The following is a 12,317-nucleotide window of genomic DNA, read 5'->3' as shown; positions in this document are numbered from 1 at the left end:
ACAAAATGGCAGTTTCAAATTGATTGTCGGTCCGATGCATTTATGTCCCGTTAAACATATAAATAAGGAAAATAAAGAGCTGACGGGAAAGTTACTTTTAGCTACCCTTAAAAATACATGTCTATTTCTGCAAAAATCAGTGATTTATTTTGGGCATTTCTTACTACAGCATAGTACATATAAGTACTAAATAGTTCATCCCTAGTATTACGCAGGGGTATAATTCTTTCTTCTCTATTAAACTGTAAAACAAACATTATTATTTTTGTACTTTAAAGATAAAAAACTAAAATTATAAGTACATATCCGCCTTTACTTCTAAAGGATTAAATTAACATCTCTAACGCCCCCAACATCCGATAAAACATCAATAATCTAACACACTGTATGGCCTTTATTTTCTTCACGACAGTGTCCAAATATATTGATATTTACCAAGGAATAACTAGTTGCTTTTGTTCGCATAAGGTATAAGTTATTTTCATACCTTGTTGTTATTTTTAACGTTTTAGTTACAAGACAAAAATACATGCATATTTGTCCGATTTACTAAATGTATTTGAATGTATAGCTCTTTTTTTGTAAGTGCTTTTATTTGTATTATTACTTTAAATACTTACGTACCTACACATTTAAACAAAGCGTACAGTTACATTGTTTATATAATATAAAATGAAAACTCCTGTTTTATATCTGTATAATCATGTAAAATGTTTATTATATATGAAAATTATGTTGATAATCTTTTCCCAAGCTATTATAAAATATCATGCAATAATAGCAACATATTTTCATTAATTGCAAGTTCATGTATAGACTAGGGGATATAATATATACAGCACTGTTAGAAGTGAAAGGTGTTACTTGTATTTTCTATTATTATCATTATTATCATCATTATTATTATTACATTATAGTTAATATGATGTAGAGGTCGATGGTAATTTTATTTTAGTGTTGACTTGTCATACTGATACACGAAAAAAAAAATTAAACATTGACAAATATGTTTAAATTCATTGAAATGTGACTTCAAAATAAAGAAATGTGCTGTTAAATATATCTTTATAGAAATAAGCTATTTGCACATAGATATTTTTTTCGTACATCATAAGTATATTAACCAAACCAAGAAACCATAATCTATTATATGTTCTTTTCTGTTCTAATATTACAGGTTTCAACATTTTTTCTTACCGAGGAAGATATATTTCTATATAAGCAGAAAATAATACTTAAATAATATTCCTGTTGAGGGTTCCATTAGGGAAACTACTTTCATCTTATCTTAGAAACATAATCTTTGATAAGTATATTTATAACTGTATAAAATAATGTCCAAAGTATAATGCGTAATTGCGCAAAAAGTCATCTAAGATAATATTTAATGCAACTCTATTTTATTTTGCATTAAACTACATACAGTATTTTACTATTAATAGGTAATATGGATAAAGTGTAAGACTTAAAAATAGTTACTTTACATCATGTAAATTGCTTCAACAATCAATGATATCTTCGATATTACAAAAACTATTAAAAATAAGTACATGTAAATAAGATTATATGAAATTCACAATGCATATAAAGTAATGACAAAGTTAGTTCAAATCCCTTATGTACACGCTTTGTTATATTGTCCAAAATCAAACAAAGTAAGTGAATTGATAGAGATCAGTACTTTGGTCGTTATTTGTTTTATTGTTAGGTTATTTAGATTTAACGGAAACAGATACTTCACACAAACCACCAGTATATAGATTGGTGGAAGAATATTTACATGTATTTGTGTAATGTATAAAAGTATCAGTTAGTGCTACTGTAAATCTGTAGATTCTTTTCTGAGTAGATAAAATTTTAACTTGATGACCTTTAACCCAAGGGTTAAGTTTAGATGTTAAGGGTCACTTTTTCAGGTTCATTTATTAATACAGTGTTAGTCACTATGATTTAACATTAAATGACCAGAATTAAGTCAGCTTTTTTGTTGAAAATGATATTTTCAGATAGGTTCCGCATTTAAAAGGTTTACAAAAAGCACAGTCATCAGCTTACAAATTCTTAGATTGGTCACATATTTCTGTTATTCGGTTTTCAGAAACATGGGTAACTATTACAGTCCTCAGTTGACATACATGAAAGTCGTAAAAAAGAAATATAAGAGAAACCTTAGGCTACTCCTATTAAAAGCTGACAAAACCTCACGTAACCTTAATTAAGGTAGTGAAACTTTTATCACGCATTATTGAAGTTTTTGTGCACTCACTGATTTATATATTAAGACAAAAACGTATTACAGCTGATACACTCTAGAAACAATATGTAACCTATGCACTTTTGGCACCTTCATGAATTAGAACAGCATTTCTCCAAAGTAAATAAATCAATCAAAGTAATGTCAACGTAAGCTTCTTTTGTCTTTATTGGATTTCCGCCTAAAATGTCTCTAGAAGAAATAAATGTTTTCGTTTTCCTTAATTTGAATAAAATAAATAGACTGTGCGCTTAAGTCTCATAAATACATATCATTTACTCATTTGTAATTCCAATGCCATTCGATGCTGGAAATACATAATTTGTTATTATCATTCTATCAGCTTAAATGTTGACAATGCATTGTTTGATATTCATTGCTTGTTTAGTTTAGAACGAAATAATTCAACAGAAAAACATCAGGGTGGTTAATGCGGTAATGAATATTTTAAAACTGTGATGTTTTTGTGACACATTATTGTTTAATCTTTGAACAAACACTTAGTAAGTTATTCAGTTTTTATTGCTTGATTTCTAACCGGATACACACAATAATAGTTTAAAGTAGAACTAGTTAGATCGTAACAGATAACTGATAGATCCTTACTCTGACCTTTTATTTGAATAACAAAATATTTAAAGATCCTGTAACACAATTTTTTATGGTTTTGAATCATAAATAAGATTTATCAATATTGTAGGTTCCAAAAAGCATTATCTATAAAGATATTACAGAATTAAACATTTTATGTAACTAAAAGAAGGCAATAAAAATTTATTTTCTATAAAGTTTAAGTCTAATTTTACAATAAGAAATGAATGCATATATTTTAATGATTACATATAATATGCGCAAATATTTGCAGTTTAATTATGTACATATATATAATTTCACTAAGTGTGGTTTACCACTTTGATCACAACATACAGGATCTTTACCCACAAACATTGACATGTGCTCTTTTGTCAACAAATATGTTGAGGTAACATTCTGATTGTATCCACTAATCTGATAATTAGAATTAGGTAGGTCAGGGATCTATACATTATATGTAAATCTAAACTTGTACCCGGACCATCATTCATCTAACCTTTAACGCTATTCCTTTTATATCTCTGTACTAATTATTTACTGTAACTTATCATATAATTTTTATCTTATAGTTTTAATGCAACAAGAATGTACTATTCTTTTTAGGATTAATCTTTTATAGAATATGCCATATTGCAAGGTAGTAGCCCACCTATAATCTATTTGATTTTAAATAACATATCCTACAAGCATTAACTGATCAAAATAAATGATCACTTTAGGGGGTTTATTTAGCTTGTTTTGAAGATATTATATTCTCGACAAAATCTATATGTAAAGCTTTATATGTTATTCGAACGACCATTAAGTATTGCGCTAAATTACGGTTCTAAAAGTAAATTCCAAAATTTTATCCCATAAATAGTCTTATAATCGAAAACTGTTTTCTTTGAGAGATAATGACACAGCTACTTATTGATTTTTCCATATTGAAAACTCTCAGCTAATTCAGGGAGAGAAATCCGAACACCCGCAGCGAGATAGAAACCATTTCCGTTGTCACGGGATTGTGAATGGGTCTACAGCGCAAAAAGAAATTTCACTACAGAATTTATGTGATGAATATATGCCGATATCAAACAAGCGTTAAACAATGCAGCGAGAGTAGAATCAAAAAGGATTGATGGTATTTGTTGAAATGTTGATGACATTAGAGCGTTAGCGTCTGATAATATTAAATCAATACTTTATCAGATACAGATGAGGTTAAATAATTATTTTAAATGTTAACATTGATATAACGGCGTCTATGTTCAAATCAACCGATTTTATTTTCAGCCAAACGATGCCAACGACATCGTTTTACAGACAACATCGGAACCGGAAGTAGCGTAAGATAATGGCAGATTCGTTTTTCCTGGTTATTGCAGTAACAACGTTTGCTCTCGGAATAGTTCTATTTCTTGTATCAATATCAAGCACATCTTGGCAAGGGCTGGATGGAGGAGTAACTATATCATTGTGGAAAGTTTGTTACAGACACCATGTTGATAAATCTTGGTTCTGTAACTCATGGCATGAAATACCGGGTAACAATTCTAACATCGGTGTTTTTTATATAGAATGGCAAAAAAAAAAAAAGAAAGAAAAAAATGAATTTGAAATTTGAAGTAAAATTGCTTTTAGATATTTTGTAAAACTAAACAGCTTTTTTGAAGCAATTATCAAAGTATTGCAAGCAATCCATTAGTCCCCTACCGGTAAGAACCCCAGAAACATTTTGAAGGGCCATTGGCCGTTCACTAATGTTTCAAGTTTTTTCTATTTTAAGTAAATTTGTTAGAAAAGATCTTTAAAAGTTATCACAAGAAACAGTATTTATGAACAGACAGACAGGTGGACTGAAGGACACTCTAAAATTATTTTTTAATCATCCCTGTTATCAAAATATAACATTTTTTAAAAGAAAAATTCTTAAAGAGGAGATAACTCTTGAAATAAAGATGGAAGACTTATGAACATTGCCATACATGATGTAAGTGTAACAAAGAACAATGAGTAATGTAAGTGTTGATTACGAATGTTTATTTTGAATTTGAAGTAAATCCATGAAGAAATAAGAAAGTTAAAAGAATGAAAAAATAAAAAAGAAAAGTTTAAGGAGACGATAACTATGGAAATATGGATGCTAGATTCATAAACATTGTCATATTATTATAATGTGGGAGTTTGAAGTAAATCCTAAGTAATGAAGAAGTTGGAATGAAATGTACCAATTTTTCGAAAAAAAATCTAAGTTCAAGGGGGACATAATTCTGGAAATAGTCTTGCTAGAGAATTGAACCTTCTCTACTACTAACTACTACTAACTACTACTAACTACTACTACTACTAACTACTACTAACTACTACTACTTCTAACTACTACTAACTACTACTACTAACTACTACTTACTACTACTAACTACTACTAACTACTACTACTACTAACTACTACTAACTACTACTAACTACTACTACTACTACTACTACTACTACTAACTACTACTAACTACTACTAACTACTACTAACTACTATACTTACTACTACTAACTACTACTAACTACTATACTAACTACTACTAACTACTACTAACTACTACTAACTACTACTACTACTACTACTACTACTACTACTACTACTACTACTACTACTACTAACTACTACTACTATTACTACTAACTACTACTAATTACTACTACTAACTACTACTAACTACTACTTACTACTACTAACTACTACTGACTACTACTGACTACTACTGACTACTACTAACTGCTCATAACTACTACTAACTACTACTAACTACTACTACTAACTACTACTACTAAATACTACTAACTACTACTACTACTAACTACTACTAACTACTACTAACTACTACTAACTACTACTAACTACTACTAACTACTACTAACTACTACTAACTACTACTACTACTACTACTACTACTACTACTAACTACTACTAACTACTACTACTACTACTACTACTACTACTACTACTACTAAAGTCTTTATTTAAAGAGACTACACAGTTGCATCAAAGGCAATCATACAGTTGTGAATCTTAAAAAATTATGCAGAAACATTTTATGAATATTATGTGAAGTTTGGAGTAGAAACATTAAGTAATAAAGATGTTATTAAAAATTAAAACATTTTTTTATGAAAAGTCTAAGTTCAAGGGAGTAAATTTTGATAATTTTTGTGCTAGAGTTGTAAACCTTGTCACATATGATGTGTTTGATGACCAGAAGTTTATATTTAAAGTTTGAAGTAAATACCTTAAGAAATAAAGAACTTTTAGTGAAAAAGCATAAAAACTAGAATCAGAAATCTTGGCAAGGTTGCCGACGAAGTATGACAGCTCTCTATATACTCCCTATAGTCAAGATTAAAATGATGTGTATAATTTCAATACTGCCATCCATCCATACTTTAAGTTTGATAAAAATGTTCAGCTCTTTTTAAATAATCATATATATTGTTATATTTGCAATGTCTTGAGCCTATTTGTTGTCATGGCGACCAATTCTTTCAATATAGGAAGAAAAGAATAAAACATGCATAATCTCCAGACTGCCATCTACCAATATGTCAAGTTTCATAAAAATATTTTAGTACTTTTTGTATAATCACTAGATCCAGTTTATGTGTTTAATTTGCCATATTGACAGTCTGTTTGTTGTCATAGCAATCTGAATATTCTCAACATAAGAAGAAAAGAAAAAGACGTGCATAATCTCCAGACTGCTTTCTACCAATATTTTAAGTTTCATTTAAATATTCCAGGTACTTTTTGCGTTATCACTGGACAAAATTTGCCATATTTTAGTCTATTTGTTGCCATAGCAACAAGAATTTTCAACATAAGAAGAAAAGAAAAACGACGTGCATAATCTCCAGACTGCTATCTACCCATATTTCAAGTTTCATTTAAATATTCCCAGCACTTTTTGCGTTATCACTGGACCCAGTTTATGTGTAAAATTTGCCATATTTTTAGTCTATTTGTTGCCATAGCAACCAGAATTTTCAATATAGGAATAAAAGAAAAATGACTTGGATAATCTACAGGCTGCCATCTACACATATTTCAAGTTTCATTTAAATATTCCCAGTACTTTTTGCGTTATCACTGGATCCAGTTTATCCGTAAAATTTGCCACATTTTCAGTCTATTTGTTCCATAGCAACCAGAATTTTCAACAGAGGAAGAAATGAAAAGGACGTGCATAGTCTCAATACTGCCATCTATCCATATATCAAGTTTCATAAAAAATATTTTTAGTACTTTTTGCATTATCGCAGGATCCAGTTTTGTGGACGGACGGACAGACAGACAGACGGACAGGCGGTCGTAGGGTAAACCTCAAGTTCCCTCCGGTTAAACCGGTAGGGGCCTAAAAACGTTTGTGGTTATATTGAAGGATCTTTTTGAATCAACCTCTTTTTCAGGTTTTGTTCGATTAGCGCAGGTGTTTTGCATAATTTCCCTGTTATGTTGTATTGTATGCCTAATACTAATTGCTGCCTTTGTTCTAAGATGTCTACACAGATCTAAATTGGCGCTCATCGTTTTATCATTGTTGACATTTACATCCGGTTAGCTTTTTGATTCAAATCAGTTTAATCAGTTCAAACTGAAAAGTTCAATTATCTTAAGTAAATAACACGAGTGTCTTTTCATGTTTAGATGGCTAAAGACAAAACACCTGAATGTCAGGACAAGTGTCGATTTCCTTTTATACTTTACACATTTAGTGAATAGTGTTAAAGGAACTACATTGAGGTCAAATAACTTAAAATAAAACAAACTGAACTTTCATAAAACAATTTTTGCACTTAAGATGGTAAAAGTATGCAATAGATAATATATAAATATACCCGGTATTTAATAAATAATCATTATTCATTTTCCATGCGATGTTAGTGAAAAGCGTTGCAACGTTTTTTTTTTTATTTTGGAAGCAATTTGCAAACTTTCTGTCGAAATGATTTTAAAGTTTAAAAAAAATGATTGGTCAAGGCATGTATCCAGTTCTTAAACGATCTTGAAAATTATTTTACTTTTATAAAAACAACTTTCATTTTATTTAAGTTTTTTTAGCGTATAATGATCGGATATTAAGTTTTCTTTTAGTAGTTACATATATTTATTCATAAAATGTAAAATTGTTTTCATAAATGAGATTTAATATTGAGATTTATTTTTAAATTTTGAAATAAACAAAAATCAGTTTTTATCTATACAAGTTTACATAATGCTTTTAATAGATATATAAAAATAATCGACGTAGCGTTTTCATATATACGGATATATTCAGTATATTTCTATATTACATACATTTTATGACATGGGTTAACAACAAGAACAACAACAAGAAATAAAGAAAAGGCCAGACAATACAGAGACCTAACGTGATTAAAAGATTATTCATTTCGTGTTTGATTAAAAGTGTACCCAACGTGTCGGATCCGTTAACAGCCCACAAATATCTGTCAATATTCTGTGTGCATAACATTTGCTGATCTCTTATCACACATGCTAAATCCTTAACTGAGGTCACAATTCCGATATGAAATAGTGTTGGTCGTGCCGATTTAAAGAAACATGCATAATTATGTGATATTCTGTTTTTCATGAAGGTCAAATTACGTTATATTTGTTCACTTTTTAAAGTGCAACCGTACGTATTGTACTTTTGTGAGAACAAATTTGATGTCAATAATTAAATGAATGCCACCAAATAAAGCCGACAACGATTCACGTAAAATCATGCTAGGTGCTTATTGTTAAAATAGAAGAACACGTTGTTTTTTGTTGGCCATCGGCTGGCCGAATATCGATGTATATACATGTATATGTAAATTTAAATCTAATTTTTGTGCAAGTTAATAAAAAATGATTGTTGCATCTTTGTCTCACTAAGTAAAACACAAGATAGTAATGTACATTATTATATATATCACACGTGTTTGTTTTCTACATAATATTATTTGACGTCAGAAAAAAATCAATCCGTTATCACACAGGGCAACATTACCAAACGGCCTTCATTTCTTATGTTACTTGATGTTTAATATTTATAGAAAAAAGCATTTTGCAATCCGATAAAAACTAAGAATATTCTACAAATACCTTTGTTAGGTGGTAAAGAGTGTTTTCCTATTTATTTACTCAAATTGACATTGGAATAAGCAAAATTCTTTGGTGTAAAAATAAAAGATCGTAGAAAAATTAACCCGCCAAATTCATGGAAAGCTAACATGAATTTTCCCATGAAAAATTGCTGCTGTGTGTAATTGAATTATAGGATTGTTAGTACTACATGTAGTACAGAAAAGCTTTGATCAGACAACCACATAACGCAAATTGAAAAAGATGAAGAAAAAATATTCTCAATCTTTTCACGATTCATTTGTTTTGTAATTATTATTATAAAAAACGCCAAAACAGTTTTTATTGCCCAGCAATTGTAATCTATGGGTGAATAATGAAATATTTATGAATACAAAGGATAATAAACCAACTTGAGGAAACGTTTAAATTCAATCTGCCTTTATTGTCGCGTGACAGAAGTCATTTACACGCCATCTAACAGTTTGTGTGAAATTTCTCCTAAAATATGCTAGGGATTCTTTCATCTATCAATATCTTTATTACATCATTATTGTTGGCATGACTATGTACATAATGTTGTAATAATGGTTTCACACTTTTGAAATACCCAAATATCTGGTAAAAACGTGATCCCTCGGACGCATGAAAAACAAAAATTACATGAAAATGGAAGAATCGGTTTGATTGAATCCGTACAAGAGGATAATGAACAAGTGCAGGCATGGTTAAGCGAATGTAATTTCATGATAATTAACATGTCATATTGCAAGCCATTTAACCAGTCAGTATATGATATAACGCTCGTCCCCTTAGCTCAGCAGGAAGAGCATCTGGTTTCTAATTCATAGTTTGCTGGTTTAATCCTCAGACGGTACAAAATTCCTCCGTTCCTCCGTTACCAATGATCTCTGATATTGAATCAAATCACAATTCCAGATAAATCTATATATGCTGTGCGATTCTGACATGAAACATTAGAACATTTAGATGTTCATGATGACTGATCGGGTTCAAAATCACCAGAGTGCTAATTAAACTTTGAACATTAGTACAATCAGTATCAATGATACGAAACATGTAAATTTTGCGACACACGACTATGACTGTACCTTCCGTGATAAATGATACTAGTCGACCATAAATAACTCAATGCTTCTTGTTCAGCGAATCATCGAAATTATATGAAGTGATTAAAAGTCCGATCAAGAATGCGTCTGATGAACAGATAGATCTCATATAACTTTAATTTCACGAATTTTGTCGGCATAAGCTAAGATTAAAAGTTCATTGTAATATCTTTTTAGTTTGGGTTTACGGCACCAAACATAGTTTAGTTCACGTTGCGCTGAAATAGGGACCGTTATTTTGGCTAACCCCGGGTGTTAAAAACTGTTCATTTTAATGTTAACAAGAGATTTAATTTCATACTTCAGTTTGTTTTCTTTCAGCTTGTATGATAACAATTGCTGTTATAGTGATGGGAATAAAGGGACGGGAGTATCTCCTCGAGCTGAAAGAAGACGATGATGAAATGTTCAAATATTTTCTAAAAGGGATAATTATATCTGGTTTTTATGAAATAGGCTGGGCCTTCATCCTTGCAATAGTTGCGTCCCTCATCGACTATATAAGCTTTGGATTTTTTCTACTCGAGTATCAAGATATGACTGATACCAACTAAAGTTTAATGCAGATAAAATGGATTACACGTTCTTGTATCATAAACTAAAGCGGTACAATTATGTAGAGTGTGACATGTTTTATTGTTATACAGTGTATATAGACTCAGAAGCGTTACAATACTCGTTTAAGAGTGTTAAAAGTACATGATTGTAAACCAGTTAGATATAAGTCTCTTTAGATAGACGGAGTTGCAGGTGTGTTTTAAGCCGACTTATTTGACTAGAAATGCAAGAAAGGAAAGAACAGCCGACAATTTGTCCATAACATTCCGTAGATGTTGCTGTTTGCTTCAATGTGAACTGAGTACATTCATAACTCGCAAAGCAACATGTTAATTAATTAATAAGATATTTGAAAAATGTAAATGATGCTATATGGTCAATCGGAATACAAACCTACCATGGAACCACTTGTGTTGGTCGTTCGTATCATAATTTGAGATATCTCTGTAAGATACCCGCTTTTAAGATGCCAACATATGAAAGTTGCTTAATGTTGTCAAAATATAAGGTGAGGAACATATCTCTGACAAACATCCTCAGACTATAACTTTGCAAGTTGTGTATGATCCCTTTGGACTCCGACACTAAACCCAGACTCAGCTTAAAACGCCTTTCACATGGTTATACATTATATGATGGAGTTATACGATAACTGACGATGTTTCAGTTCAAAATGTACTAAAATTATAACAATAAATACAATATAATTATGTGACATAATGGCAATCCTTGATATATTTCTGTTATGTAAATACCTAAAAGTATGGATTTTTTTTCGAAATAGCCTGCGTCAATATGTTTTATTAATGTTAATTGACTTGTCACTAAGCTATACCTAATATATTTTTGTCAAATATCTCATGTTGTGTTAATTAGACTGTTGTATTATTCTTTTGTCTTGTGTCATTTCTGAAAACTCTGAATTATATGAAAATTTCATGAAAATGTAATGGAAATAATTTATAATTTGTATATTGGTCAAATAGCGATAATTTCTTATATATTCGTGATGTTTATTGAATTTGTTTGAAGAAATATGTTGCAATCCATTATAATACGTCAACAAAACCTGTTCAAGACTGCATATCCTATACATGTATCTTTTGAAAATTCTGGAACTTGTAAGTATAATATAAAAGAAGCAATGGATTTTCCAAAGTTTGCATTTTCATGTGAATGAAATGTTAAAAGCAATCAAATACAAAAATAACGCAATCATTTTTATCAACTGCAGCAATAATGTTTACTCAATTTAGTTCGATTTTTTTATTTGATAAATGTTTATCGAAATATTTGTTTAACTGGACAGAAATTTAATATTCTTATGAATTTTAATCATAATTTTAAAATTTACTTTTTAGTGCAATATTTGACGAATGATATATATTTTACTGAGTGACAACGACAAAGATTTTGTAAAAGCTTATCTCTAACCAAAATAAAATTTTTACACATTTTATACAGTCATATAGATTTACATTTATATCTGCGTATTATTTCTGATTATGTGAATATTTCAACTTAATAATCTTTATCTTACTATTAGTCAGGTAAAAACAAAGAATTTAAAGTTTTATTTATTAGTTGTTTTTATTCATAACCGGCATATGTTAAATTGTCAATATATTATCAGATAGGAATCATGGAAATATCAATTTAAGATATTTTACAGACTGACATA

General features: G+C 29.8%; 1 protein-coding gene across 1 annotated transcript; it reads left to right on the top strand.

Annotated features, from left to right (window-relative positions):
- The first annotated feature begins 394 nt into the window (after positions 1–394).
- On the top strand, positions 395–11,924 carry LOC132754550 (epithelial membrane protein 3-like). The gene is made up of 4 exons (XM_060745189.1): positions 395–468; positions 4,124–4,374; positions 7,286–7,432; positions 10,400–11,924. The coding sequence occupies exons 2-4, from the start codon at positions 4,185–4,187 to the stop codon at positions 10,630–10,632; spliced, it is 570 nt and encodes a 189-aa protein (XP_060601172.1). The 5' UTR covers positions 395–468; positions 4,124–4,184; the 3' UTR covers positions 10,633–11,924.
- The last annotated feature ends 393 nt before the right edge of the window (positions 11,925–12,317 follow it).

This window comes from Ruditapes philippinarum, unplaced genomic scaffold (genome assembly GCF_026571515.1).
Source record: "Ruditapes philippinarum isolate M1 unplaced genomic scaffold, ASM2657151v2 ctg139_1_1_1_1, whole genome shotgun sequence".
Classification (NCBI taxonomy): Eukaryota; Metazoa; Mollusca; class Bivalvia; order Venerida; family Veneridae; genus Ruditapes; species Ruditapes philippinarum.
This window is presented reverse-complemented; position numbering and strand designations above follow the sequence as displayed.

What these genes read in the sequence shown, in the direction of transcription:
- LOC132754550 (XM_060745189.1), top strand. Translation starts at nt 4,185, where the DNA reads ATGGCAGATTCGTTTTTCCTGGTTATTGCAGTAACAACGTTTGCTCTC. An exon ending in CTCATGGCATGAAATACCGG is followed by an intron (nt 4,375 to 7,285) that starts GTAACAATTCTA and finishes CCTCTTTTTCAG; the next exon opens with GTTTTGTTCGATTAGCGCAG. An exon ending in ATTGTTGACATTTACATCCG is followed by an intron (nt 7,433 to 10,399) that starts GTTAGCTTTTTG and finishes GTTTTCTTTCAG; the next exon opens with CTTGTATGATAACAATTGCT.